This window comes from Micrasema longulum, unplaced genomic scaffold (assembly GCF_059751315.1).
Source record: "Micrasema longulum isolate JH-2025_06_02 unplaced genomic scaffold, ASM5975131v1 h1tg000007l, whole genome shotgun sequence".
NCBI lineage: Eukaryota > Metazoa > Arthropoda > Insecta > Trichoptera > Brachycentridae > Micrasema > Micrasema longulum.
In genome coordinates, this window is record NW_028277215.1 from 545,593 (window position 1) to 558,030 (window position 12,438).

Consider the following 12,438-nt stretch of genomic DNA (forward strand, 5'->3'; position numbering starts at 1 on the left):
TATCAATTGTAATAATAAACACATATCCAAACCAATAAAAATTTCAACATAAATTGAAATAAGCACTAACAGAAAAACCCACCAAAACCTTATAGTGCCTATTTAACAGAAAATAGAAACTTACAGTAAAATTAGAAGGAAGATAAAACTTTATAACTAGAAAAATCACAACAAAATAATCAAAATATTAACAAACTTAATCTTATATTAATGATAAATTATAACTATTAAAATTAAAATTAAAAATTAAACATCGGAAGTAATAATGACAAAATATTTTACATAAACCTAAAAATGTAAGATAAATTTATTGTAAAAAAAAAAGATACAGATTATTCTCATCCCCGCTCATTACGTTCTATAATTTGTATTTTCATAATATGATTATTATGAATTGATTTCTAGTATCTACCCAACAGTAAATATTTAAAATCTGAGATGTGGTAACATTTCCCTAGATTGACAAATTGTCGATGGTTGACAAGTAATATTGTTTTGGAACGGAGTGGGTGTTCCCGATCTTTAATTACTGTTTTCAAGATGTTTGATTTAGAGAAAGTGTTAGGTGTTTTGACAAATTATACGGGTATTTTGTAAACTGCAAGTTTTTATTGTGATATTGTTCCACGTTCGCTTACCGCACTGTATGTCACTCAAAATGGCCAATGATCTATGGTCGTGTGCTTGTTGCTCTGATGCTGTAAGTTGCTGGCTCCGATTGAAATTGAGCCCAGAAGAAATAGAGCAGCGTTACAGGAGTAGAGAAATTGATCGTATTATTGAGAAAGACAAGCAAGTTTTTCGTAGACAAGTCAAACTCTTATTGTTGGGTGCAGGCGAAAGTGGGAAGTCAACTTTCCTCAAGCAAATGAGAATCATACACGGTGTGAAGTTCGAACCCGAGTTGATGAGAGAATATCAACATATCATTTATCAAAATATTGTAAAAGGTATTCAAGTTCTTGTGGACGCGAGAGACAAACTGGTTATACCCTGGGAAAACCCCAGAAACCTGGATATTGGACAACAAGCAGTGCAGTTTAATAGCACCGCCACATTAGATGCCAGGCATTTCGTTCATTATGCTCCTCACATCCAGTCTTTATGGCAGGATCGAGCGATCAAGCGGGCTTATGAAAGGAGAAGGGAGTTTCAGTTGGTGAGTTTATCAGTTAACATTTTTCTCGACAAACCGAAAAGCTTGTGTGATAATTTGAGAATTTTCTTAACTATTTCTGTTCTTAACTATTTAACCTTTATGAAGATACTAAACTGTTAACCCTGAAGATTGCTCCTGCAATGGCAGCTGAAATGTCAGAACGAATCCAACTTGCACGGGGTCACCCAAAAATATATATATTGAAAGCAGTGACCAACGCACCTATTTTACAAAATTTCTAGTCTTTTCTTGGTAGTTCATACCTTAATAATAATAATAATAATAATGTTTGGATAATTTATACAGCGCCATTTTTGTGAAAATCACCTCAAGGGCGCTGTACAATAAATAAATATCCCAACACGTCTTGCAGCTACAGAGCGCATGGACGGTTGAGATTCTAGTTCCTCGTCTCCAATTATGATATATTACAATTATGATATATATGAGCTAGATAACAGAACGTCTTGCAGCTACAGAGCGCATGGACAATAAGATATCTAGTTTAAATCCCCTATTCACATTTTTATTTTTAAATTTTTTATTTGACAATGAAGTTTAGAGTTTAAGTGATATTTTAAAAATGAAATAAAAAGCAAATTTATAAAATTAGAATTAAGATAAAAACAAGTCTCGCAGCTACTGAGCGCATGGACGGTTGAAATTCTAGACCCCGTTTACTAAATCAAGATATTTGATAGTTTATAACATTAACATAATATGATAAAAATAATATGATAGCTAACACCACAAAAAGTCTTGCAGCTTCAAAACGCATCGACAAATTGAATTTGAACAACATAAGAATGTAATAACTTATTCATTAAGTCACTTCCCGTATTACATCATCAATGTTTCACCCATCACAGGATTGTTTCCATTGTTATGAGGTCATGTTAAATTTATCTGAATATTATAATTTAAATTCCTTGTTATAAATAATAAAAAAAACATTGTTTTTTGTACTTTATTTAAAAGTAATTAAAAATAAATTATACAAATTACTGAATAATTGCTTTTTTCTGTATAGACTTTGCCTTTGTTGAGTTGGGTGCATTGCCTTTGAGCAATCAATTAAATTTATGACCCTCATAATATATAAGTACTGGTTAATGCTAAACTAAGTAACCCGCTAACTATATTGTATCAGAGTGTTGGTGTACTGAGCTTTGGTAAGGTGTCTAGATTCACACTCAAATAGGAGTACTGGCATTATACAAGAGTTGAATAATCGGCATTTCGTTTTGACTGAGTATAGACTAGAATTCCAGACAACACGCATCATGTTAAAAGTTGCTCCAGCAATTCCTAGGCGGGTTGCAAGCTCTTTGTGCATGCTTCCATCCTTAGTTATGTGAATTCCCAAGTATTTAAAGCCGTCAACTTTGTGAATAGTAGTCCATATTACTATTAAGACTAACCTGAAACCGTAACATTACATGTTAGCACCAAATATGATCTTTTGCACAAATCTTTGTTTGGTTAAATTTGTGAATAGTAGTCTTCCATATTACTAATAGCACTAAATAATTAATTGGGAATTTACACTTATCACACTAAAGTTAAATATGTAGACCAAAAGCCCATAAAATTATTCATTTCAGTTTGAATTTATCTATTGTAGTGTAAATATAATAAATCTACATAAAGTTTGTAAAAAATCTACATAAAGTTTGTAAAAAATCTAATGAAAAATAAAGTTTATTTGTCAAATGGTACTCACAATATTGCTAAATACATCATACATAGAACCTTGTTGCGAGAACCCGTGTTGTTGGAGGGTTTCCGCTAAATTTGAATCGTGTTAGAGCGAAACCGTGTTGTCGGAGACCGTGTTATTGTAGTTACCCATACTTCTGTTTTGTATCTTACCAGAATTGAATAGAATTAACTAACTGTTGAAGGTATCTTTATAACTAGTTACGTATAGTAAAATGTTCACTAGTAATAGTATCACATACTTCACCTTACTTTTGACATAAAAGGTTTACATTATTTTTTTTAATATATTTTTTTTTCATAAATTTTATAGTTGAAGCACTAACTTTATTAACAAAGTTATTTTATTTATTTTATTATAAATATTTTTATTTATTTATTATTTATATTTCACCAACAAGCAACAAAAAGTGGCCAGGTGGGGTTTTTGTATTTACTAGTATATTGTTTTAATTTTTTAAAAATGCATATAACCTGCAGATATTTATGTCCGTATATTCATATATCAGCGACTTATTATAAAAAAGTATTAATTAGACCTATCTGCATGTAGAGTTTCATATTGACTAAGCCCTGTTGTATCCAGTCATTAGCTGGGACCACTTACTATTCGCTGTACCTATTATGGCAACCCACTCATGGCTATCAGAGTTTACCGGTTGGATTAAACCGTTGATGTATATATTATTATTTTTATATATGTCACATTTCATTATTATGTTCATCAGTAAAATAATTTATGTTAAAGTATAGCATTAGTATTGATGGCTTATCACCATAAAGGTGTTTCATCACTTGAATTCAGTATTATTTTGTATTATTAACCGTAATGCTCAGTCTTCTTTTTTTAGGCATATTAAAAAAAAGTTTTTTTTAGTTTATGGTTTTCTACCCAATGACAAATATCACTAACAAAAAAAAAGAAATTAATGTTTGCATTCTAATATAATATCAAAACATTTCAATTTCGGTTCAATTTTATACAATTGCATAGACTTGCATCCAAGTTTTGGTTTCCATTGTTGATTTGTACATTTTGAGTTATTAACTGTTTGTTTAATTTTTTTCAGAGTGATTCTGTCAGCTATTTTTTTGACGAGATCGAAAGAATCGCCCGACCAGACTACATTCCCACCAACCAAGACATATTGCAGTGCCGTAAGGCTACCAAGGGCATTTCAGAGTTCATAATCCACATTAACAATGTCCCTTTTGTGTTTGTGGATGTCGGAGGACAGAGAACTCAAAGACAGAAATGGACGCAATGTTTTGATTCAGTTACTTCAATATTGTTTCTTGTATCCTCTTCAGAATTTGACCAAGTTCTATCGGAAGATAGGTAAGATCGTTTAAAAATATTATTATCGATTTAAATTGTTTTTTTTCTTTATAAATTTATAATTTTGTGTCAGGGATATTCATGCAATTATTTACATGCCTATAAAATTACGTGTTAAGTAAATGCATCTTTTTCATATTCATCTAGTGTTTAACAGTACATAACTTATTTTATCTAAAATGTTTGTTTTATTATTTTTCCACTTCATTATCATACTAATTATATATTTGTGTTTTAAAACACTTGTTTGTTTTATACATTTCTTGAAGTATTTAGGAATTCTTCGCGACAGTATTTGTACTATCCAAACAGTGGCAAAAATTACAAGGTGGCTTGAACAATTTTATCTGGAACTGTAATAGCCTATTTTGATCAGAATGACTAATGCCCTGGTTTGATATGAACTACACATACACACACTCACACACATGCGTATAGCAGATTATAATTTTAGTGTCTGAATGGACTTTATTCAATAAGAACTTCCTTGTTATTATATTAAGTCTTGTTCTCTTCTGGGGCTATTGTTAACTTAATCATGACAACTACCACACTTGTATATCATTTTAAATTGGATATACCACCTACCTATATTATAATTATGTATATGAACACTTTACTTTTGTATCTACCTATGCAATAAAATTTGCTATCCTGAAAAGTTATTTAGTTAGCTAATTTGTTGGTTAGTTAGCTAATTTGATAGCAGCAGGAGTGGTGTGGAGCAAGTCCAACAGCTCAGCATAATTATTAGCTGTTCTGTGGATGCTCACTAGGGGAGGGGAGAATGGTGGGTAAAGTTTGACCTATTGTACTCACACTGGAACATGTGTCGGAGTCTGGTGGTTCTTGTGGGTACACGGAAGTTTATCAGGGACAGTAATTTACTCATAATCTATTCATGTTGCTACATATATGCATTAAAATCACTTTTATGAATTTTATTTACTTTTGAATCAACAAAATTATATTTCTAGATACTTAACTTTACTTAAAACTCTTAAATTAAAAAATAATGTTTTTATTATTTGCATTACCAAAGTTATACACATTTAGTTAAAATTGATTAAACTTTTGATCGATCCGGGTTGTGGTCCTGTGGCTCCTGTCGTTGACTCACGGATCAGAGATCTGAGGTGCCCACTCTGCCACAACTTGATTCCCATTTTCCAATTATTTATAACTCGTTGAAAATGGTCCCCATAATTGAAATATTTGTGTAAATCATAAAAATGAAAATATTTCTACAAAAAAGTAAAATGTGTTTAGGTACTCAACCAACTTTAATGGAAATCATACTGTTCAAATAATAATAACATATTGTAAAATACATTGTAAAAAGCCAATAAGATATTGAACAAAACTCACTGGTCTTGTAACACGGGCTAGTATAGTTTAGAGTGACAATAATCTTAGTGGACAGTCAACAACGATATTATTGAATGTGTGAATGGCGTCTGCCAAGAGAAAATGGCGGCTAGCAAGGGCGGGGCCTCAGTTCTGCCACAATAGTGGTCTGATATATTATAGTTGCCATCTCATTGGAGTTGCCATCTCATTGGAGTTGCCATCATTATAATATTTAAGTTTTATTTTATTATTATTTTATTTTTATTTAAGTTACGATTTAAATTTTGATATATTCTTTTCAGAGTAACCAATCGACTAGAAGAAGCGAGAAACATATTTGACACAATAGTAAATAATATAAGTTTCAGAGGGATTTCAATAATATTATTTCTCAATAAATCCGACCTTTTGGAAAAGAAGGTAGCCAACCTAGAGACTGATATCCGCTGGTACTATCCGGAGTTTAAGGGGGATCCTCATTCCCTTCAGCAGGTGCAAACTTTCCTTCTAGAAATGTTTGCCAACGTCCGCAGGGAACCTAAGACTACCCTCTATCACCATTTCACTACTGCCATCGACACGCATAATATCGAAGTTGTGTTCAACTCGGTGAAAGATACAATTCTTAATCGGAATTTAGAATCTCTCATGTTACAATAATGTTATTCATTAATTATGTATAATCTGTGCTGCGTGATCCTGCTTATCTAGCAGACAAACATTTATTTTGTGAAACTTTTTTACGTTCTTGTGATTTGGCGGATAACTGGTAATCCACCATTACGGCTCAAGAATTAACCAGCCAAAGGAATCGAGAATTGATAATAATGATCAAATAGCGTAAATTTTTAGTAAAAAAAAACAACATAGTTTGTATTACTTATTTATTTCATTTATAATTTTTCATCGCCGTTGATGAATATTCAATTGCATTATCACAAAATAAGCCTGTTTATTTATGTTCTCCAATTATATGATATTATTTATTTTTTGAAGTATAATAAATTAGTGTAGCATATTGGAATAAAATTTTATTTGGGTCAAGGTTTTCATAATTATTTTAGTGACCATATATTGGACTGTCTGATAGCGCTACACGAGTGATTGTATAAAAGGTTGTTATTTTCTATTTATTATTATATTTGTTTGGACCACAACAGGCCAGGAGGCCCAGTGGTGAATTTACAGCATAGAAAACCCAGGTTTGAGAAAAATCACATTGAATTTTTGTGTTCTCACCAGGAATTGAACCCGGAACCTTCTGTGCGTGAGTCAATAAAATTACTTTAAGTATGTTTACATGTGATGGTTATTGCTAGAGAGTGCTATGTTTGAGGGATTACAAGGACCTGTATGTATGTATATAATTCATTGTTATTAAAGTAAATATTTATAAATCATGTGTTTCAATTATGAAATTTGTTCGTTAAGTTAATATTGATAAGTCAAATGTGTAGGTAATTATCCAATTATATTTATTCTATTACCATACTTTTTTAAACATTTCATTTTGTCTTTATTTTAAATTATGATAGTAGTATCTATGCATTTTGGTAGACATAATTTTCTATGTTTTTTTTCCAGAGCCTTAAATAGTATTTAAAATGAGAATAAGTTGTCTCGAAAATGTTAATAGCGCTTTTATCATTTTGAGGAATTTGTATGATTTTTCATTTTCAAAATAAAACAAAATTGTAAATCTTGAAAATATAAAAAATTCAAGGATTACCCAAGGAACTTTTGAAATTTTAGACATAACCTTTATTTAAAATTCTTGCTTATGTATTTTTTGATTGTTGATAATTTTTGTGATTGATTCTCGTCATAATAGAGAAAGCAACCCATATTCTTGTTTACATATTTGATGGTCCACTCTTTGAAGCCAAAAGTACTTTAAATAGTTTTGCAAACTTGCACAATATAATTTGATTACGGCTTTATTTTTTTTGTTTCTGTTTCCATTAACAAAAATTGTCACCTCGGTTCCCTAGAAAATTTTTGAAACTTCCTGATTCATATGATTTTAAAAAAATCCATACAGTTTTATTACTAAACAGTGCTCTTGAAATATTATGCTGTATCTACTTGCAAATTCAAATGTTGTTTTAACAAGTGCTTGATTTATATGACTTTTAAGTTTTTAAAGTAAAAACTGCTTGAAGAATTTGTCACCGTTTAAGTATGGCATCCTATTGAGCTCTCAGTTGTAAAATACTCTCCAGATTAACTGTTTATCTTAGACCTTCTTCTTCTCCTTCTCCAGCCTTGTTCTTTTCACTGCTGGATAAAGGCCTCTTCCAAACATTTCCACTATTTTCTATCACCCGCTTTTATCATCCATGTTCTACCAGCTATCGAGGCAATGTCATCGGCCCATCTTTTTTTGTGGCCTTCCAACGTCTCCTTTGTTTGCGCATGGTTTCCACTTTACTATTTTGGGTGTCCACCTGTCATCATTTTGTCTCGCCAAAAGTCCGGCCCACTGCCATTTTAATTTTACCATTATCCATGATATCTACGATTCTGGTTTGGCACCTAATACTTATTCTGTCTCTTAGACATACACCGGAAACATCCATGAATTGTTGCGTGCATTTTAGTTTCTGGCTACTTTTCTGTATCAAGACATGGTTTCTAGTCCGTATGTCATCACTGGTAATATAGATGATTCATAGACTTGTTTATTCAAAAATGTACTTTAGTTTGCCGAAAGCTACCTAACTTAACTAAATCAAATCAGTGGAGTTGCCAAAAACAAAAATCTTTTTGGCAACTTCACTGTCTGGTTATCTTAGACCATGGATTGATAAATATTCTGTCCGTTGCTTACTCTAAAGTCACAAGTCAAAAATACTTTTTTGAAACGGCTTCAGAATTTGAATAGAAGTTTGATATAAAAAATGACAATGCTCCTGAAACTATGAAAATAAATGTTTGAATTTGTTAATAACGGTAACACTATAAAGATCTCTCATAAAAAATAAAGCTGTAATTTTATAGATTTAAGTCTGATTATTTATTTTGAATGACTGCCTAACTATATGTACTAATTATTATCTTGCGATTGTATACAACAGGGTTGCATTCAATTGTTCAAATAAAATCTCATTCTTACCCCAAGTCGTGTCCTTTGTTCGCAGTAAATTTAAAGTACATATTAGCAAAAACTAGTAAAATAAATATTGATACCAGAAAACAAAAAGTACTAAAAAGCCTTTTGGTAAAAAAGAGTGTAATTTTTAATAACGGTGCTTTTTACACTTTTGTGTGAAAGCACTGTTCTTATGATTAAACACATTAACTGTTATTCTTAAATTTTTCTTCTGCTATTGACAATAATTAAAGTTTAAATTAATTTTTGATAATAATTTACTTTGATATTATCATGTTAAAATTTTAACAGTCGAAATATAACATTTGCTTTAAAGTTTTGTTATATATACTGCCTTATTTATGTGCCTTACATGTAGCAGAATGAAATATTTCATATCTAATTATTTTTTTCAACATACTTAAATGATCAAATCGCAGTAAGAATTTTATCGTGTCTAGCTTTACTTTAAAGGCCACAAAATAATAAAATGTATTTGTACACACTGCATATCATGTATAAGATTATAATAAGATCAAAATTACAATTCAACTGTATGTTTTCTTTCATTTCAACAACGAATATAATTTATCTTAAATAAAAATGAATGTAATGTATATTATGTTAAATTTTTAGTTACTTTCATTATGATTCTCCTTTGATGATTACCCGGACAGATCTAAGTTATCACAATTCTTTGATCTTGAGCTAAATTTACAATTATATGGTTTAAAAACTACATGTAATTTTACAAGCTCCCATTTGTAATAAAATTCTCACAGTTTAAAAGATTTAAAATCGAATGTCGAGATCACAAATATCAACTGTTTTGCAATTATTATTTATAATTCTCATCTAGAATATGGTTAGATGGTACATAAGACACGAAAGACCCAGGTAAAGTTTTGAGCGTTCAGTTTGCAGCATCCATTTATTTACCAGTTGCAGTGGTAACATATTACCTGGTATTAATTCTTTTTAAGGAACTGTATTTTTTTATGTGGATTTATTTGGATTTTTAAAAATAAATATTAAAAAGATCAAATGTATTTCACAAATGTACATGGAAAAACTACAGAAACATTTTGAAATTAAATCTTAGATTCTTTTCAAATACTAAATTAATTTTAGCCATGGAATTAGTATTAGGTATATGATGTAGAAACTTTTTGGTGCCTAGTAATATTTTATTTGTGATCCTAACAAAAGATCAGTGAAATTATTGAGGTACTTTCTGGGTCCGGCCTCTGAAATTTTATTTAAGTTAAAAACTTTTTAAAAAATACTCATAATTCAAAAGAAAAAATACTATCAAAAATTTCAATCCTTTGTAAAACTAAGAAATGCTGCAACGTCAATGTTATAATATGTGTTTATCATCATTCCACACACACTATACATGACATTTATTAAATAATGTCATTTGAATTTCAATTGTGTCAAGTGGTGTTTAATTTCTAATTCCACCCCATGCCTTTTATTTTTGCGGAATTACAATTTATGATATTATTTTACATTAAACCACAAAAATAAAACCATTTAAAAGTTTTGTTCTTTGATTTTTATATTTATTTATTGGCTTAGAAATTATTTATTTGTTACATTTATTTGATACATAATTCTTAGTCAAATAAGTAAAAATCATTCATTCCATGTCTATCGTATGTAGTAAGCTCAGATTCTAATTGAATTTTCTGCATTTAATGCTTGTGTAATAATTTGATGTAAATATAATATGAAATGAATGTATGTACCACTGAAGAAGTATGTATCCTTTTCTCTTACAGAGTCCCATACATCAGTTACATGTGGACATTTTTGCACTATTTGTGCTTAATTTGTCTGCCTTCAAAATATTATCCCCAAGTCACAATTCTTACGTTTATGTTGAAATGAAGAATTTCTTCAAAATGCTTTCCTAAAATTCCTATGTTCTCCTTGTATTCAATCTTCCTCTTTATTTACTTCATTCAGTGTTCCCATTTTATTAATATACAATATATGCTGACCTATATTTTATAGGTAAATAAATTAAATGATAAGTTGCTTATTTCAAATGTGCCTTTTGTAAAACAACTTTTACCCATTCAAAGAATATTTGTCAAGAGTTGCAACGTGATAAACTATATATATATATATATATTTATCGATTTTATACAGCAAGCATCCGTTCATCAGCTTTTTATAGAAACTTATATAATGTATCAATAAGACAATATTGTGAAATATTTTTGATAATATTTATAATAATATCTGTGTCTCATTTCATAATACGGCTTAAGATAACTGTTTTTTTCTATTTATTTATCTATTTTTTTATTAATCTTCATGATCAGTTCAATATAGAAAAGTATATTTTAATTAAGTCATGCCTACGTTTATTATATATCAATGTGTAAAATTTAAGCGAGCATTTATTATAGTTAGAAATATATTTGTAAATATAATCAATTTGTAGATGGAGATAAGGTATACATATATTATTTGATGGAATATTAACATTTACATAAAACGTAAGCACACAATTTTTATTTTGAAAAGCATAAATTTTTGAGGCACTTTTGTAACATAGGTACATGTATACAGTAATTGATAAAACTATCTCAATACATGTACAATTTTCTGTGAATCATATTATCTATATCAAAGTATTTTCATGGATCTGAAATTATTAGCTTATTTTCTTATACTCAATTTTAGCGAGATGGTTTAAGTTCTGCCCGGTACTTGGAATTATTTAGCAAATAAATTATCCATTCGGTTATTTTTATTTTTTCAATTTTATAATGAATGTCAGGTGCCTGGAGATACAAACTTTGATAATGGAACATTTTGGATTTGCCAAAGAGTTGAAGGGTATTATATGAAAATAATCAATTGCAGTAAAAGTAATAACACGGGGACAATGGTTGTGCCATAAAACCTTTATGAAATGTAAACATCCCTTTATTGTATTTGTTTAGGTCTATAAGTTGTTTAAAATTGTTTTAGTGAATTTTGTGCTGAAGTCGTACAACTGCAAACCAAATACACCTGTAGATCTGTAAATAATTATTAACTATTTATCAATTAATATTAAAGTGATTTAAATAATGTAATACAGCTTGCAGTTTAAATAAGTATTCAAATTTTTTATATTACAAAGGTCTGTACTTTTAAAATTACCGCAGAAGCAATAACCATGAATCGAAAGAAAACTTTCTTCTATACCTTTGCTACCTCTTCATTAGAGTCATTTATCACTCAGTTTTTGTAAAATTTAGTAATCTTTTAATAACTTCTTCAATTAAAAATTGAGAAAACAGGGTTATAAATTCATTTCATCAATTTATTGTGCTCAAAGCAATATACCATGAATGCTCACCGTGTATTGATACTAAACACAATTATAAATGTTACAGCATAAAGTAATGGGACAATTCATGCATACAATACGTCTGCACTCAAGTGATTGACGCACTCAAATATTTTATATGAAGTTATGTATTATTGTTAACATTGTGAATAAAGTTTCAATATTTTTATATTATACATACCACACTATATATGAAAAATTGTTTTATTTCCTTGAATATTTTATACCTAATTTGGAGAAATGGTTTTGTTAAAGAGTATTTTTTTCAATTTATGATTGGACCACATGAGTATGGATTTTTATTACTATAATTGTAAAATTATAATGTTTTCGATTAAAATTTCTTAACCCAAAGCAAAAAGACCATAAAAATCTAAATATCTACAAAGTATTTTTTGGTCTGCTATCTGCCTGAGTTTACTCGA

General features: G+C 29.5%; 1 protein-coding gene across 1 annotated transcript; it reads left to right on the top strand.

Moving 5' to 3' along the window:
• The first annotated feature begins 453 nt into the window (after positions 1-453).
• On the top strand, positions 454-12,212 carry cta (Guanine nucleotide-binding protein subunit alpha cta). Its single transcript, XM_088229357.1, has 3 exons — positions 454-1,159; positions 3,949-4,217; positions 5,870-12,212. Exons 1-3 carry the CDS (start codon positions 647-649, stop codon positions 6,225-6,227), a joined length of 1,140 nt encoding a protein of 379 aa, XP_088085483.1. The 5' UTR covers positions 454-646; the 3' UTR covers positions 6,228-12,212.
• Positions 12,213-12,438: the final 226 nt, after the last annotated feature.